We start from the raw sequence: 15,198 nt of genomic DNA, 5'->3' as shown, positions 1-15,198 counted from the left end.
CCTAAGGGAAGAGGCGAGTTACTTCATTAGTTAGTGAACAATATACTTACTTTGTACATCTACTTTTGCTGTTAGGTTCAGCATTACTTCCCCATCTGAGAGCTAGGTTCCTGAAAAACACTATGGAAGGAGAAATTGTGGCTGAAACCTTTTAAGACCTCATGGGAAAAAAACAGGGTAAGAGATACTACAGGTCATAACAGAACCTAAAAACTCCTTTAAAATATTTTTCAGTTTAAAATACAAGACCAAATGCAGCATTCTAAATAACGGCCATCAACAGAATTTCACGTATCTTAGATTAGTAATTAATGATTACTGAAAAATGTTTTTATTTACTATGCCCTGCTTGAAATAACATTTGATTGCTTACTAGTGTCAGTCACTGTTCCAAGAATACTATAGATGAGGAAATTGAGGTAGAAGTTTTTAAAGTGATTTTCCAAAGTAACATAGTAAATGGAGACTGAAGATGCAGACAGAGGTGACTAAACTACAGAATCCATGTTTCACTATGCCTGCTCTTCTCCAAAACTTCTGATCTCCCTCCGTGTATCAATCAATACCTGTAAGGTCTGGTTCGATTTCAGACAACATGAATACTAAGGAAAGGTTTTGTTCGTGTGTTTTTCTGGGTCTGGTCTTTTATCACTGTATTTTGTTTTTCTGATTTCATAACTGAAAGCTTCCAATTGTTCTTAACTAAAGTAAGAGTTGGGTGTGCTAGCAATTTGTTTATATCTAGGATTACAGGAAAGGTAGACAAAAGAAATGTGTATACTACACGTCTGAGTAGGTGAAACCTGACATTCACTCAATCTTCACCAACACCAATTAAAAAAATTCTAACCATGAAGAACTCCTACTCTTAGGGTAGAATCTTTCCCAGTTTATCAAGAAAGTCCAAAAATAAGAAAGGACTATGCAACCTACAATATCCCAAAAAGGTGGCAGACCCTCATAACCATAATTAACTCCTGGTGCAAGTTGTACTTTCTCCTAATGATGGAGAAAGAGTTTAAGTTTTCTTTCTCTAAAGGGGTTTACTTTTCCCTCTCTGGATTCAACTTTATTCCAAAATAACAGCATACGTCATTCCAACTATCCTGCTGTTAGCTGAAATCCTCGTATTTCCCTTCCAAAAGGAAAGTATGGGCCATTCCCATACTGCAAACTGCAAGTATGCATATGTACTCCACATAAAACTCTCTCTCACACTGTATCTTAAAAGCAGAACAAGAGTAGACAGCTAGTTAAGTAGCAGGACGCAGTCTAGTTTAAGGAGAGGTAAAACTGTGCCTATCCTAGACATCTGATGTATAATATCTTAATATCCAACCAAATGACCAAGATTTATTCCACTGGAATAATTTTTTTCTAAAGACATCTGAAGAACAAGAAATGGGCATAAATTGCTCTACAGTCAAAACAGATGTCTCACAGTTTGTGTACTTTAAGGAACAGAGCCTACATGCTTTTGCTTTACACAGAGTTCTAACTGGCTCAGCTATGTGATTTCCTAGTCATTTATTTTTATCGTGAAACAATCATTCACTCAGCAAGGAAAGTCCAGTGTGGGAGACAACTGAGCAGAAAAATAATTATTATGCCATAAAGGTAAGTAAGATATTTTAAACAATAAAGAATGCTATGAGGATTGATGGGTAGAGAGGAGGAGTGGTTTCCAAGGAAGGTGCTACAAAACACAAAAGATTAGATGACTCTATTTCTTTCTCTTTGGGTCAGGGAGGATTGGCCCTGAGCTAACATCTGTGTGAATCTTGCTCTACTTTGTATGCGGGATGCTGCCACAGCATGTCTTGATTAGCAGGGCGTAGGTCCATGCCTGGGATCCAAATCAGCAAACCCTGGGCCACTGGAGCAGAGTGCACAAACTTTACTATGCCACCAGGCCAGCCCCCAGATGACTCTTAACCCCATACTCTTAAGTGAAGACAGTGGGTTATTTTCACTGTACTTAAACCTAACAGTTTGCTAACTTCTAGCAGGGAGAACAAGTTCAAAGACCTGAAAGCCTGTGGGGAGAAGGGATGAGAAAGGGAATGGCAACAGATGAAACTGGAAAGGGAATGGAGACAAACTGAGATGGTCCTTTATGATACAGCAACTATAGAATTTGGTCCTTATTTTGTGGAATGTAAGACAGACTTGGACATGATTAATGAATGTAAAGAATAATTACACATTTGTGAAATATATTAGCAACCAAATGAACTTCGTATTGTGCTAAGTGTTTTATAAATATTATCCCATTTAATTCTCATGAATACCCTATGAGGTATAAAATCTTATTACATCCATTTCACAGATGATAAAACTGAGACCTGGAAAGGTTCTGAAATCTGGACAACATCAGATAATTAGTACGTAGCACAAGCACTTGGATTTCAGAATTTGAGCTATTACTATTTTTCCCTCCCCAATAAATCTTTGACACACTTCAATTCATCAAGCACTACAAAACTAGGAATCCCTTGCAAGGTTTTTAAGTACCTTAGATAGAAATGAGTATACTGATTTAACAATGTCACATTTTTATACTGTATGATAACTAGTTATTTTTAGCACAAAAGTAGTAGTCAGACTGGCATATTTTACATAGTTATATCTGTTGCCTATTTTATTTATAAATCACCAAAAAGTTGCATATGGTGGTCTCTCTCTAAATATAACAAAACACTATCTGCATAAAAAAGCTTCTGTCAAGTTTATGACATTATTCTATATATTTATTCTATATACCATAAACATGACTTGAAATACAACAGAAAGCAGCATGAAATTGCTTATTTGTCCTAAAAATTATGAGGAATAGCCATATATTAAAGCACAAATACGAGAAAATCCACTAGCATCACAGATATGCATAAAGTTTTAAAATAATTGTCATTTAAGTTTGTTGTAAAATAAAATGAAAAATTTAGTATCTATCCTTGGAAAAATAAATATGAAATCACATAAGTATCAGAAATATTAATGCTTATATTACGCTGTACAAACTGAACTTTTCGAGATTAACAGCTGCAGGGTCAAGGAAAATGAGACCTTAGAAAGGTATCAAATAATACAAGGCAGATATCCCATTATATTTATTACTATACTGAAGGGAAAACTGCTAGCAAAGTAACAAAGCAGGCTCCCTGTAGCCTTTGGTTTGTTTATGCCAGCATTCTTCCTCAGCCTTATCTCTAGAAGAAGTGAAGGGAGCTGCAGTAGTCCACCTCACAGTAAAGACTCAGTTCTACAAACTTCTGTTGTGATGAAATGTCTCTTGATGAGTATCCAAACTAGCTAGCCCAGGAATTTGATAAAGGCTAACTGGCTGTTATTATACTTACGAAACTAAACCAACCTAGTTTTAACATTGAACATTTGGGAAAAGTTACCCTATACTTTATCCAATCTTATTTTCCATAACTTAAATTATCTTAAAATAACAAATCTGTGTTTACTTTAATCTTTAAAAAGTGAGTGCCATGAACAGAATATTATCAAAGATTAGAATTATCAAAAGACTAGACAATACTTTAAACAGTCAATGGGAAATGATAACATTAGTTTTTAAAACTTAACAAATGTCAAAAATATCATCTGAGGACGAGATTAAGTGGGCCGCTCTGAATGGTGAAAATCAATAATAAATGTATTCTACAGGGACACGCCACAAAAAAATGTCTTTTCCAAGAACATTCTAAGAAACTGGAGATAACCTAGAGGAGTGTTTGACACAGTGAGATGTGGACCACTGCCTTAGAATCACTTGGAGTTCTCTTCAAAGACACTGATTGCTAGGGTCTTCTGCAGATCTATGCAAATCAGAATATCTGGGGTGAAAATGCCAAACTGAACTTTGAATCATCACCTCATGATTTTGAGTCCTATGCCAATTTAAGAACCACTACTCTAGAAGTAACAGAGCTAAACGCCTAGTATGCGATTTACAGAATTTCAATTATAACTAGTGTTGTTAAACATTTGTGGGCATGGTTAATTCTATGCTATCAACTGGTAAACATCACCTAACTTCTGCAAGGAGATTTTGTTTTTAATATTATAGAAAGTAATTTCATATTCACTATGTCATCTCATCACAATAGTATAGGAGGGTCAGAAATATTTATTGACAGGCAAATATACAAGTAATCATGCAAACATCTTATATATTTGGCAATTAAATTTTGTTTCTCCTTAGAGGTTTACATAAGAGAAGTATAAATTAAAAAAGAATTAGACAGGATGGAGGTGAAAGACATTGATAATTACTGATGAGAATGAAATTCCCAAGAATGATTAAAAGGTGTTCTGGTTAGCCAATTCCAATGTGGGAGGGAGGTGTTTCCACACTATCAACAAGCTATGCTCTGGACACCAGTTGTACAGGTGTACTACAGTTCAACTCAATTCTGACACTATCTATCCGGAGATAGCATTAGATTCCACAGGTAAGGAACTCAGTCCCACAAGACAGCCCCTGACTGCAGAAGCCAATCGCAAGCCCAGGTTGTCGTCTGTGCTTCTGACTGACCAAATACAAACTGAAAGTTCCAATGACTCCCTCCAACTCAGGATGCCAGTTGGAAAGTCCAGGTTGTTACCTGCACTTCTGACCAACGGGCCATAAATCGAGGTTCCCACAACCCCCTCCTTGGGTGTGACTAACTTGCTAAAGCATAAAGCAGCTCAGAGAACTCAGGAAACCTGTTTACTCGCTTGATTACTGGTTTATTACAAAGGGTATTAAAGGATATGGATCAACAGCCCAATGAAGAGATACATAGGGCGAGGTACTGAACAAAGGAGCTTCTGTCCTCCTGGAGTTTGGGGCTGGCAAACGAAAGCATTCTGGTTCACCAACCTGGAAGCTCTCTAAACCTCTCCTCTTTGGTTTGGTTTTACTTTTTCCTGAGGAAGAATGGCCCTGAGCTAACATCTGTTGCCAACCTTCCTCTTTTTTTGCTTGAGGAAGATTATCCCTGAGCTAACATCTGTGCCAATCTTCCTCTGCTTTATGTGTGGGTTGCCACCACAGCATGGCTGAAGAGTGGTGTAGATCTGTGCCTGGGATCCAAACCCATGCACCTGGGCCGCCAAAGAGGAGCATGCCAAACCCAACCAGTATGCCACAGAGCCGGCCCCCTCTTTGGGTTTTTAGGGAGGCTTCATTACATAGGCATGACTGATTAAATCAGTGGCAACTGATTCAACCTCCAGTCCTTCTCCCCTCCCCTGAGGTCAGTGGGACTGAAAGTTCCAACCTTCTAATCACATGGCTGGTTCCTCTGGCAATCAGCCCCCATCCTAAGGTGTTATCCAAAAGTCACCTAATTAACATAAACCCAGCCATGGTGGAAAAGGGTGGTGGAAAGGGGCTTCTTATGAATAACAGGACACCCATTTCACTTTTATGGCTCTGAAGCAATTTCAGGAAATGAGAACAAGAGACCAAATATTATGACAAAAGATGTTCCCATAGCTCTTATCCCTCAGGACATTCCAAGGGTTTTGGAAGCTGTGAGCCAAGGAACAGTGGACAAAGACCAAGTATATATGAGAAACATATTTTGGTCATCTGAATGACCAAATGTATATTTCTCATAAATCAAAATATCACAATGATAATGCAGAAAGAAGGGCAGAAAAGAGAACAGTAGTTCCTGAGGCTAGGGAAGAGACATAAATGAAAAAACAAAGATTCACATATTAATCAGAATTATTTTACATGATCTTAAATTTGAGTCTTTACTCAAAGTCTTCACAATCAACACTGAGAAGACCTTCAGGTGAGACAGACTTTATATACTGGGGTCTAAGATACTAGAAAAAATAGAAGTATCTTCTGACCCTAGACTGGTCTTTTTTCTAGGAAAAAATATGATTACCCTGTCATATTTCATCATCCTAATATTTACCATTTATTGATCACTTATCATATGTGAGACACTAGTGCTTCTATATGCATTTTCCTACTTCTTAGGTAGGTACTATTACCCTAATTTATAAACAAAGTCTTAGAAAATTAAATACCTTATCCACAGCTACATAAGTAATCGGCCACAAAGGTGGGATGTGAACCCAGATATGCTGTCTTCCCAATGTGTGCTCTTAATACAACATTCTGAGAGGCAACACAACATGGATTCCGATTTTCCCAGTAAGAATCTGGACACAGCACAACTCAGTGGTAGAAAGAACAGTGCCCCAAGATTCAGAAACCCAGATTTTAGTCTACCATCTGCCACCTTGATTATTGATTAGTTTACCTCTCCAGATCTAAATTTTCCCACCAATACGACAGGATTAAACTACATCACTAAGACGCCACCCTCCTAAATTGTGAAGGAAAAATTTTAATGTGAATATGGTATGGCAACCTAAATAGAAGGGAATTCACATTTTCGCCAGGAACTGAGTAAAAGGTATAGTGCACACCATTACCTCAAGTCCACACCAAACTTGGCTAGAAACGTCTTATCAACACCATGGATGAGGTAACTGAGGCTCAAAGAGGTGAAGTTAATTTGTTTAGGGGCCGGCCTGGTGGCGCAGCAGTTAAGTTCGCATGTTCTGCTTCGGCGGCCCAGGGTTCGCCAGTTTGGATCCCAGGTGCGGACACGGCACTGCTTGGCAAGCCATGCTGTGGTAGGTGTCCCACATATAAATCGGAGGAAGATGGGCACAGATGTTAGCTCAGGGCCAGTCTTCCTCAGCAAAAAAAAAAAGACGAGGATTGGCAGCAGATGTTAGCTCAGGGCTAATCTTCCTCAAAAAAAAAAATTGTCTATAATCACACTGTCAGTATATGACAGAGCTAGGGTTTGAATCAAGGCCTATTTGGTAGGCTCTTTCCTCTATTCTACATGCCTCCTGAAAAGAATCTTATTTAGAATTTCCATCATCCTTCTACCTCTGAAAAATCCCTTTACCTACTTCATACAATCAGTCAAGATAAGCACGGATTAAAGCTTATGGAGGCAAACAGAACAACACTTACACCTTTCTCCCTATTTTTAATGAAATAATTAGGGGCAGGAATGGCTTAACTAGTTTATGAAAGGAATGAAAAGAAGTAGATTGTTCTTCATACCCATGCTAACGCCCAGAGTCTTATGGTTCTTTGGCCATACAAACTGATTCCTGGACTAATGCACTTAGTGAGATAACTCAGGGTTATAAAAATGAAAATGGAGTTTTTCATACTGTATATCTGATGCCGAGTACATTTTTGGACACTCACTGAATTATAGGACATTTGAGTGCTGAGGTGTGTAAATTGAGCGACAGTATCTTCAAAAAGGGCACTTGATGATCCTTCTTTCCAGGAATCAGTTTGTATGGCCAAGGAAGCATAAGACTCTGAGCGTTAGCGTGGGTATGAAGAACAATCTACTTCTTTTCATCCCTTTCATAAAGTAACACATCTAAACGCAACTCAGCACCTATGTACGCTAAATGCTACTAGTATTAGCAGTAATTATTCTCTAATAGTGATAAAACAACTATACTTTAATCCAGAAAAGACCCACCACAAGAAAGAAAAAAATAAGTTACACTGGTCCTATTACTTCAAGGATTATGAAAAACGTCATCACATCACTTTAATAATCATGACAATGTTCTGTGCTGGTAATTAATATTTATCGAGTGTTTATGGTATCTCAGGTGCTTTGCCTTTTAGGGAAACTATCTCATTTGTTCTTCATAACAATTCATTAAATCTATCTAAGACCTCAGGCGGGCAAGAATTTCCTCATATCACAGGTGGAGCAGCTAAGACAGGCGAACGTTAGAAAGTGGAGGACCCAGGAATAAAAATCAGTCAGGTGACTCCAGAGCCAGCAAAACTCTTGGAAACTATACTTTGGTGCCTTGGAGAATAAGCACCATTCCCATTTTAGAGACGGAAATGAAGAAGAGATTTAGTCTCTTATGCAGTGTAAAGTGAACAAGTGAAAATTCAGCACTCAGATCCTGAGTTAATGTTCTGACTTAATCCAGTGCATTTCCCATTACATTATATAGTCTCTTTAATATTAAAACCTTACATTTGTATACCACTTCCTATTTTACAAACTATCGCGTTAACATTTTGTAACCACCCAGAGCGGGATTCCTAATTTACAGATCATGTAGGGAGTGTTCACAACAGGCTGGAAAATTAGATTCTACATATTTGGAGAACTGGAATTTAAATTATGCTCTGAGCACTTGCTCAATCCAACTTAAAATTCCAACAATGAAAATGAAAGTGGCTTCTATGCTTGAGAGGCAGGAGTCAATTTCAATCCTATTACGTTACTATCTTTGATCTTAGCATATTTTAAACAACACATCCTGGAGCAATTATGTTTTCATTTGCATTACAGTTTTTGTATTTTATCTCACTTTCGAGTATTTGAGTTCCTTGTTTGTAGGGAGGAGGGTCTTAGCCTACCTTGCATGCAGTAGTCTCTCAGCAAATGATCAAAAACCATAGTGAATACACCGGGTAGACAGTGGGGAAACGATGAATACCTTGTGTTAGCCCTCGATAATGTACAGAGGGTTGATGTTCACTGCTCGGGTGCCCCGAGCACTACCGTCCCAGCCACACGTAACTCTTCGGTTCCGGAATAAATGTAATCTAATAAATGAAACATAACTGAAGGCGCCCCAGTAAATCAGAGAACAGAAAGAAATGTGGCAAGAGGGAGAAGTGAAGTATCAACTAGGGCCTGGAACAGGTAGGGTACGAGGGTGACAGGGGTAAGGGACGCCCAGGGCTGGGCCGTTCCCCAGTCAAAGGAGGGGGCGCGGGTTTGTGGAGAAAATGACGTGTCTCCTCGGACCAGCAACCGCAGCGGAGGTCGGTCCCGGCACTACCCGCACCCCGACCCGGCCAAAGCGAGTCACTCACCCCAAAGACAGGCGACGGAAGGCCGCCCCCAGGGCCGCCGACTTTCGATTCCTCACTGTTTGGAAACGGACCGAAAACAAATCAGGTCGCCAGGGGTCACCACGGGCTTCCGGTTTCCTCGAAGACACCGCCGCTTCCCCAGCGAAGGCAGCAGCTCCCGGAACGCCGTGGAGGGACTCCCATTTCTTTGGCCTCGGCTGCGCCAGAGCAGGCGCGGCCCGGCCCGTGGGCTGAGGCCCAGGAGGTTCTGGAAGGAGGGGCAAGCCGACGCAGGAGGGGCCGAGCCGCCGCCGGAGAAGGCCCGTTACCCAGCAACACGCGCGCGAGACCCCGGCCGGCCGACGCCGGTCTCGTCAGCGCCTGCACGGGCCGGCGGCCGCGCCGCGCGCCGCGGAAGGGAAGCGCTGTCGAGGGGGGCGGTGGAAGGGAGGACGAGCACCGCACGGCCCGAAAACAGGCTTCCGTTGTCCGCAGGCTCGGCACCACGGCAGCGCGAGCAAACCGGAAGTCAGGCCAGAAGGAGCCGGGAGGGCGTTCGCGAAGCCGGTCCTTTGCGAGGGAAGGGGGAGGGGAAGGTGGGCGCGGCGTACTACGTGTCCCGTGAGTCTCCGCGGCGGGACGGGGCGGGGCCGTGGCGACGCGAGGAGGCAGAGGCGGAGCCCGAGTTGGGTAAGAGCGTTGGGTTGGGCGGACGGCCTCCTTCAGGGCTGTAGTCGGGCGTGTCCTTTTCTGTCAGCGTCCGCTTGGGGGTCCCCGAGTGTCTGTGGTGTGCGTCGGCGCCGCTTGGTAGCACCCTTATGGTTGTATAGCGGTGTCGCCTCGCTGCGGCTGGGAGCTGGGAAACCCGTAACGGTTCACGCGTGGGGGAGGGGTGCCGCTTAACCCCCTGTGGGGTTTGTGTTCTGGGCGCTGCTGGGAACCCTCGGGCGAGCTTGTGAAACACAAAAATTGCTTCGAGACCCGTAGTTCTTCAGCAGTCTGCCTTTTTAAAAATTGTGAAGTTTATGGAAGTTAAGGCAAAGTCTTGGGATTTGGGAACTTTTCCGGCTGCCCTCGAGTTACTACTCTTGGTTATTTGTAGATGATGGAGACAGTCCTGAGCTGTGAAGTAACGAGTAGTTGAATTCGTTACCATCTTTAGAGGTCGCAACCAGATGGAGCCCCTCAAGCTCTAGGGCAGTTTCTGGTTAAACGAATAAAGAAGAAAATGATACGTTTAGAGAATTTATCCTCGCTAGCCGCCGGTTAGCAACAGTGATGCCTGTCGCCACCCCCTCACGTTGTATTTTGTCAACTGAGGGCTTAAATACTAAGTCGGTATTCTGTTGGAAGCTGTTTTTGAATCGCGTTCTAATTTATCCGCCCACCTGTCAGCTCATTAAAGGATGGATTCAGCTCTAGGATTTACTTTAAAATGTATTATTGTTGTTAAGCTTCTCTTTCTGGTTTAGGTTTAAGTGAAAATTCACAGCTGTTGTGAACAAAGACCACATCTTAAACTTACAAGAATTTTAAAAATCTGTATTACTGTAATCGTTTAGAAAGTACTGTTCGCGTTGATTTATTGGGCTGGGGCATGGAAGAGAGCACTGTTTTTAATATTTTGAACAAGAGTCAGTCTTTAATTTTTTTGACTGCCTCGGTAACGCGCTCTACAAATTTAAAAGCAAACCACTCAGCGGTATGTTTTGGCTAGTAGAGGAGTTTTGGAGAATGTTAACAAATTCGGTTGAGGCACCCAAAATCATCAGAAATAAAATGATAATTTGATTTCCAATTTGTAGATAATAGAAATGTTTTCTGTTTTTGAGCCTTCGTTCCCAATTTAGAATAATTTAAGACGTTAAAAAAGAAGGGGTATTCATTTTTATCTTTTCTGTCTCAGTAAATAAGGAGAAATACTCAGCTCAGTATTTTAAAGTTTACCTGATGAGTCTATTTTTGTTTTAAAATATACTCCTCACTATTGCAATTATGAAAAAAGTGGGTCGTCTTAACAAAATTATTTGCTTGCCCAGAATGCATAAACCTGTCAATTTAGTCAAGTAAAACATCTTAAATTTTGGAGTGGGGGAGGAGTGATACCCCTGGTAGGTTATGATAAAATATAATCCAGATATTCACTACGTTAACATGGAAATTGTCACTTTCTATCCACTTACATGCATCAGCTTTAATTAATTTTAGCAAGTAAAATAAATTATTTAAGAAAACTCACAGTTTAGTTATAAGAGTGTGTTAAGCTTTTATTGCAATCTTGCTGCAAAGGAAAAGACCTCTGATAAGTCTTGGTGGGGACATTTGTGGGAAAAGAAAATGGTTAGAGAATCACTAAACTAGATAACAGAAAAGAATTTTTGGGTCACTAGACTCTTAAACTAATAGTCAACTGGTTAGGTAAGTGAAGGGTTTTCCAGAGCAACTCTTAATTCCATTAAAGGTTATTGGAAGATTGCTTAGGCGTTTTTTTCAGGAATGTTCATTTCATCCCAAGAGAGAGTTGTGAATTACAGTCATCCAAAAAATTCTGTCCCAGGCCAGGTTTGAGACAATTTTTTTTAAATCATTATTACATTTTCTGTAACTACAAATGCAGTCTGAATTTTTCAAACCAGTCTACTGCTTTAAAAATATGTACTTGTTACAGAATGGCAATTTTGGACTGAATTGAACACTTGACACAAAGCGGTTTAAGTGTCATGTTTACAGGTGGTTGTAAATAAAAAATAGATGGATATCACAGGAGCTTCTTCCCTACGTTTTCCCACATCCTCCCTCCCCCTTGCCAAGTTCCTGATGTTTTCCTTCTAGGACAGGGCTCCTGAGGGATATAATACTGGCCTTGGCTAGGTTTCACTGGCGTAGGTTGGATTTCAAAGCAATATCTGCGCGAACACTACGGGCCCTGGCACAACTCTTGACTGTGGCTCACCCTGCTTCTCTTATTTTTAGTCAATCATGCAGTTTTAGAGCTGCTTCAAATCTTATTTTTGTTTAATTAGGCAGTATGTAAAAACAAAGAAAAAAACGTATTTTTTTAAAAAAAATGAGAGCTATGTATTTTTGAGTTGTGATGAATATATACAGTTAGAGGAAACAGTAAGAATATACCTTTTGAGGAAAATTTTTAAAGCAGATTTCTGGTTAGTGATTTAAAGTCTATATTAATTTAATTTGGTTAAAATCATACCATCCTAAGGATCATGTTTTCTGTTTCTTTGTCCTGTATTCTGTGAGTACTGTGCTCTGTGGTAGACCCTTGATAAGTGTGGCTCTTCAGTGTCAGACTTAAGATGTCAGAACCTTTGAGTTGAAATAGCAGTATCTGTCTTTTCATATTAATATTAGCTTCAATGTCATTTCATCAGTATTGTTTTGAAAGCATTCTTCCTCTCTTCTCCCCTGCATATCACATGTCCAGGTTAAAAGCTCTAGGGTAAGAGAATGATTTTAGTGGCAGAGATTGAGAACAGATTCAAAAATACTACCAAAAATGAAAAATCTGGTATCTGGGCATATATAGTCTCTGTTCCCTCTTTTCTCCCATACCTCATCACACACGTACACCCCCAAAACACACACAGATACACACACAGAAAGTTGTGAACTACTTAATCAAAGTTCATGACTTCTGTTACACTGTGTATGTTCAAATACATATTGTGTCCTGAAGCAGTAGTCTTCAAACTAGGCAATACATATCCCTAACCCTTAGCCTTGGCTTTCCAGGGGGTTATGTAAACGACAGTTTAAGGATATTAATTTTCAGGTTGTCAACTTAACGTAATTGCAATTGTTTTCTTCCCTAAAATTAATCTGCCTCAGAGTGTGCCTTAACCAGACCCCCTTTTCCCTTTCCTCTTTGATAATTGTTCTTCCCTCATTCTACAAATAAAGCAATATCTTTCATCTGATCTAAATCTTGTTTAGAAAGTGAATGATTCTAATGACTGGGTATCCAATTCTTTTGCAAGAAAGGTGATTTCCAATGACTTTCAAAAATATTGCAGAAGGACTTAATTGAATTGTCAGCTGATTGTTAAAAATCATTTTTGAGGGGCTGGCCCCATGGCCGAGTGGTTAAGTTCGCGCGCTCCGCTGCAGGCAGCCCAGTGTTTCGTCGGTTCGAATCCTGGGCGCGAACATGGCACTGCTCGTCAGACCACGCTGAGGCAGCGTCCCACATGCCACAACTAGAGGAACCCACAACGAAGAATACACAACTATGTACCGGGGGGCTTTGGGGAGAAAAAGGAAAAAATAAAAAAAAATAAAATAAAATCTTAAAAAAAAAAAAAATCATTTTTGATGCCATACTCCATGTGACTTTTGGTACATAGTTTAGTAATTCAAAAGAATGATTATTGATATAACCAGAAATCCTCTACTCCCAAATTATTTGGAATAGAAGAATACAAAACATAAGAATAGAATTAACCTGAGTCCTGTTTCTTTCTAGCAATAAGTAATATACATCCTGGATACATGACGTAAATGGGAGTCGGGGGGAAGGCCCTATCCATTTCTTTATGAGATACGTCTCCAATAAAAGCTGACTTTTAATATTTTATAATGATTATAATTTGTAATATGTTTATTTGATCAGTAGTGTTCTAGTAATTTAATGATAACACAATACTAATGAAAATTTTTAGAACTTATGTTCTCAGGAATTTTAAAATATACTTTTTTGTTGCAGGGAAATGTGATAAGATGATCAACTTAAAATATTTTCAAGAACTAAAATATGTTGGGATAAGCTTATGTGGGCGAAGTGAGATAAAAATATGAATTCAAGGAGAAAAGGAGTCATTATCAAGTTCCTAACTGAAAAAAGAGCTGCTTCATGTGCTTTTCAAATGAATGGATGGTAGTGGATATCAAATTACTATGGCATTGACATAATTTATAAAAGAGATACGAGCTACTGTCTGTAGCACCTGGCCTTGTCCTGGACATAACAATGTGTTTCATAAGAACTTTTTGACTTGAAATGCGTTGCAGTCAATAGGAATTAGCTTCTGACAGAGCTTTCAGTTTTTAAAAAAATAAAACATGAGTGTCATAATTGTATGCAAGTAACTAAATGCAGTGATTTTTTGGGGGGAACATATGAAGCTAAAGAAAAATTTAATAGTCCTAGAAAGCTTTTGATGAGAAGTAGGGAGAAGAAACATGAGAACAGCTAACAGGAGAACAGCAGCAGAGAACCCAGGATGGGGTTGGTAGATTGTACAGAGAAAGAAAAAAGATCCAGTAGAGGAAATCCTATAATTTTTTACTAAATGAAGAGCACTCCTCCTCTGAGGCTTGACAGTTGTGTTACCACATAGAAAGCACGATCTACTCACCACAAGACAAAAGCCAGTCGTCAAGAGGCAAGATGGTGACAGAGAAAGGGCATTTTATTACAGCTTGCTGGCAAGAGGGAAGATGGCCAACTAATGTCCAAAAGAACCATCTTAAGTGGGGCACAGAGTCTTGAAGCAGTTATATAGGCCAGTGGATGACAGGGGAGAGGTTAGGAATGTTGACCTTCTGGTGTTACAGACTGGCAGTTGCCACACCAGATCTTTCAGTTTTCATTGATGATGGCTATCAACATAGACTCTGTTTGAGGGCTCATCACATTCCTAAGGAACTCAAAAGAACAAAGTTATCATCTTATCGCAGCTGGGAGGTATATGCACTAGCAGGGACCATAAAATCTACAGAACAGGTGGCTCTCCTGGAGTGTGCAAATCCAGCTGGGTTAGTCAGTCAGAGGTCATTGAAAGTTACAACATAGTCTCTTTTCTACAATATGGCTTCCCCTCTGTCAACCTTGTGTTGAACTGATGTCAGTTATACTCTTGCTATATGGGATATGAATTCATTCATTTGTTCAATATTTAACAAGTATTTATTTAGCACCTACCATGTGCCAGACATTGTTTTAGGCACTGAGATGCAACAGGCAAAATGGCTTCAGTCATGTAGATAAAGACTCATGTGAAATTTAACAACATGACAAATTTCCTGACATTAATTTTTTCATGACACTTTCTGTAGGTGCTTATGAAGAAAATGAACTTAGTTTTTCCTATTTAAAATGGCAAGAGAGGAAGAAATAATTCTATTTTGAGACTTTCACATCTATACTGTAAAAACCAAGAAGACAAAGTCAGCTTTTCAAAGGAAAAATGTTTTATAAAACTACCAAATAAACAACAATGAAAGGATGATATTAAACTTCAGTAAGATCTGTACAAAGAAATTAGGTTTTTCAAATAGACTAACAAAGG

At 39.8% G+C, this 15,198-nt stretch overlaps 2 protein-coding genes across 6 annotated transcripts in view; one reads left to right on the top strand and one right to left on the bottom strand.

Annotated features, from left to right (window-relative positions):
* Nucleotides 1-9,199, bottom strand: part of AZI2 (5-azacytidine induced 2) — a 28,178-nt gene extending 18,979 nt beyond the window's left edge. Inside the window, exons 1-2 of one of the 3 annotated variants that reach the window (XM_046665717.1) lie at nt 8,915-9,199; nt 51-110 (exon numbers count right to left, since the gene is read on the bottom strand). In XM_046665717.1, the coding sequence (XP_046521673.1) occupies nt 51-84 (34 nt within the window). In that variant the 5' untranslated portion in view covers nt 85-110; nt 8,915-9,199. Of the gene's footprint in view, nt 1-50; nt 121-8,914 lie in introns of all 3 variants that reach the window. The other 2 variants (XM_046665709.1, XM_046665725.1) reach the window with 2 other exon arrangements.
* Nucleotides 9,200-9,491: 292 nt separating this feature from the next.
* The window catches only part of ZCWPW2 (zinc finger CW-type and PWWP domain containing 2), a 150,001-nt gene continuing 144,294 nt past the window's right edge, over nt 9,492-15,198 (top strand). For 2 of the 3 annotated variants that reach the window (XR_006889307.1, XM_046665760.1), the window contains exon 1: nt 9,542-9,583. The gene's annotated coding sequence lies outside the window, so the exon portion shown is untranslated. Of the gene's footprint in view, nt 9,584-15,198 lie in introns of all 3 variants that reach the window. The other variant, XM_046665746.1, reaches the window with a different exon arrangement.

Source organism: Equus quagga, chromosome 1, assembly GCF_021613505.1.
Source record: "Equus quagga isolate Etosha38 chromosome 1, UCLA_HA_Equagga_1.0, whole genome shotgun sequence".
Taxonomy (NCBI): Eukaryota; Metazoa; Chordata; class Mammalia; order Perissodactyla; family Equidae; genus Equus; species Equus quagga.
Note: the sequence above shows the minus strand (reverse complement) of the source record. Positions and strands in the feature narration are given on the sequence as shown.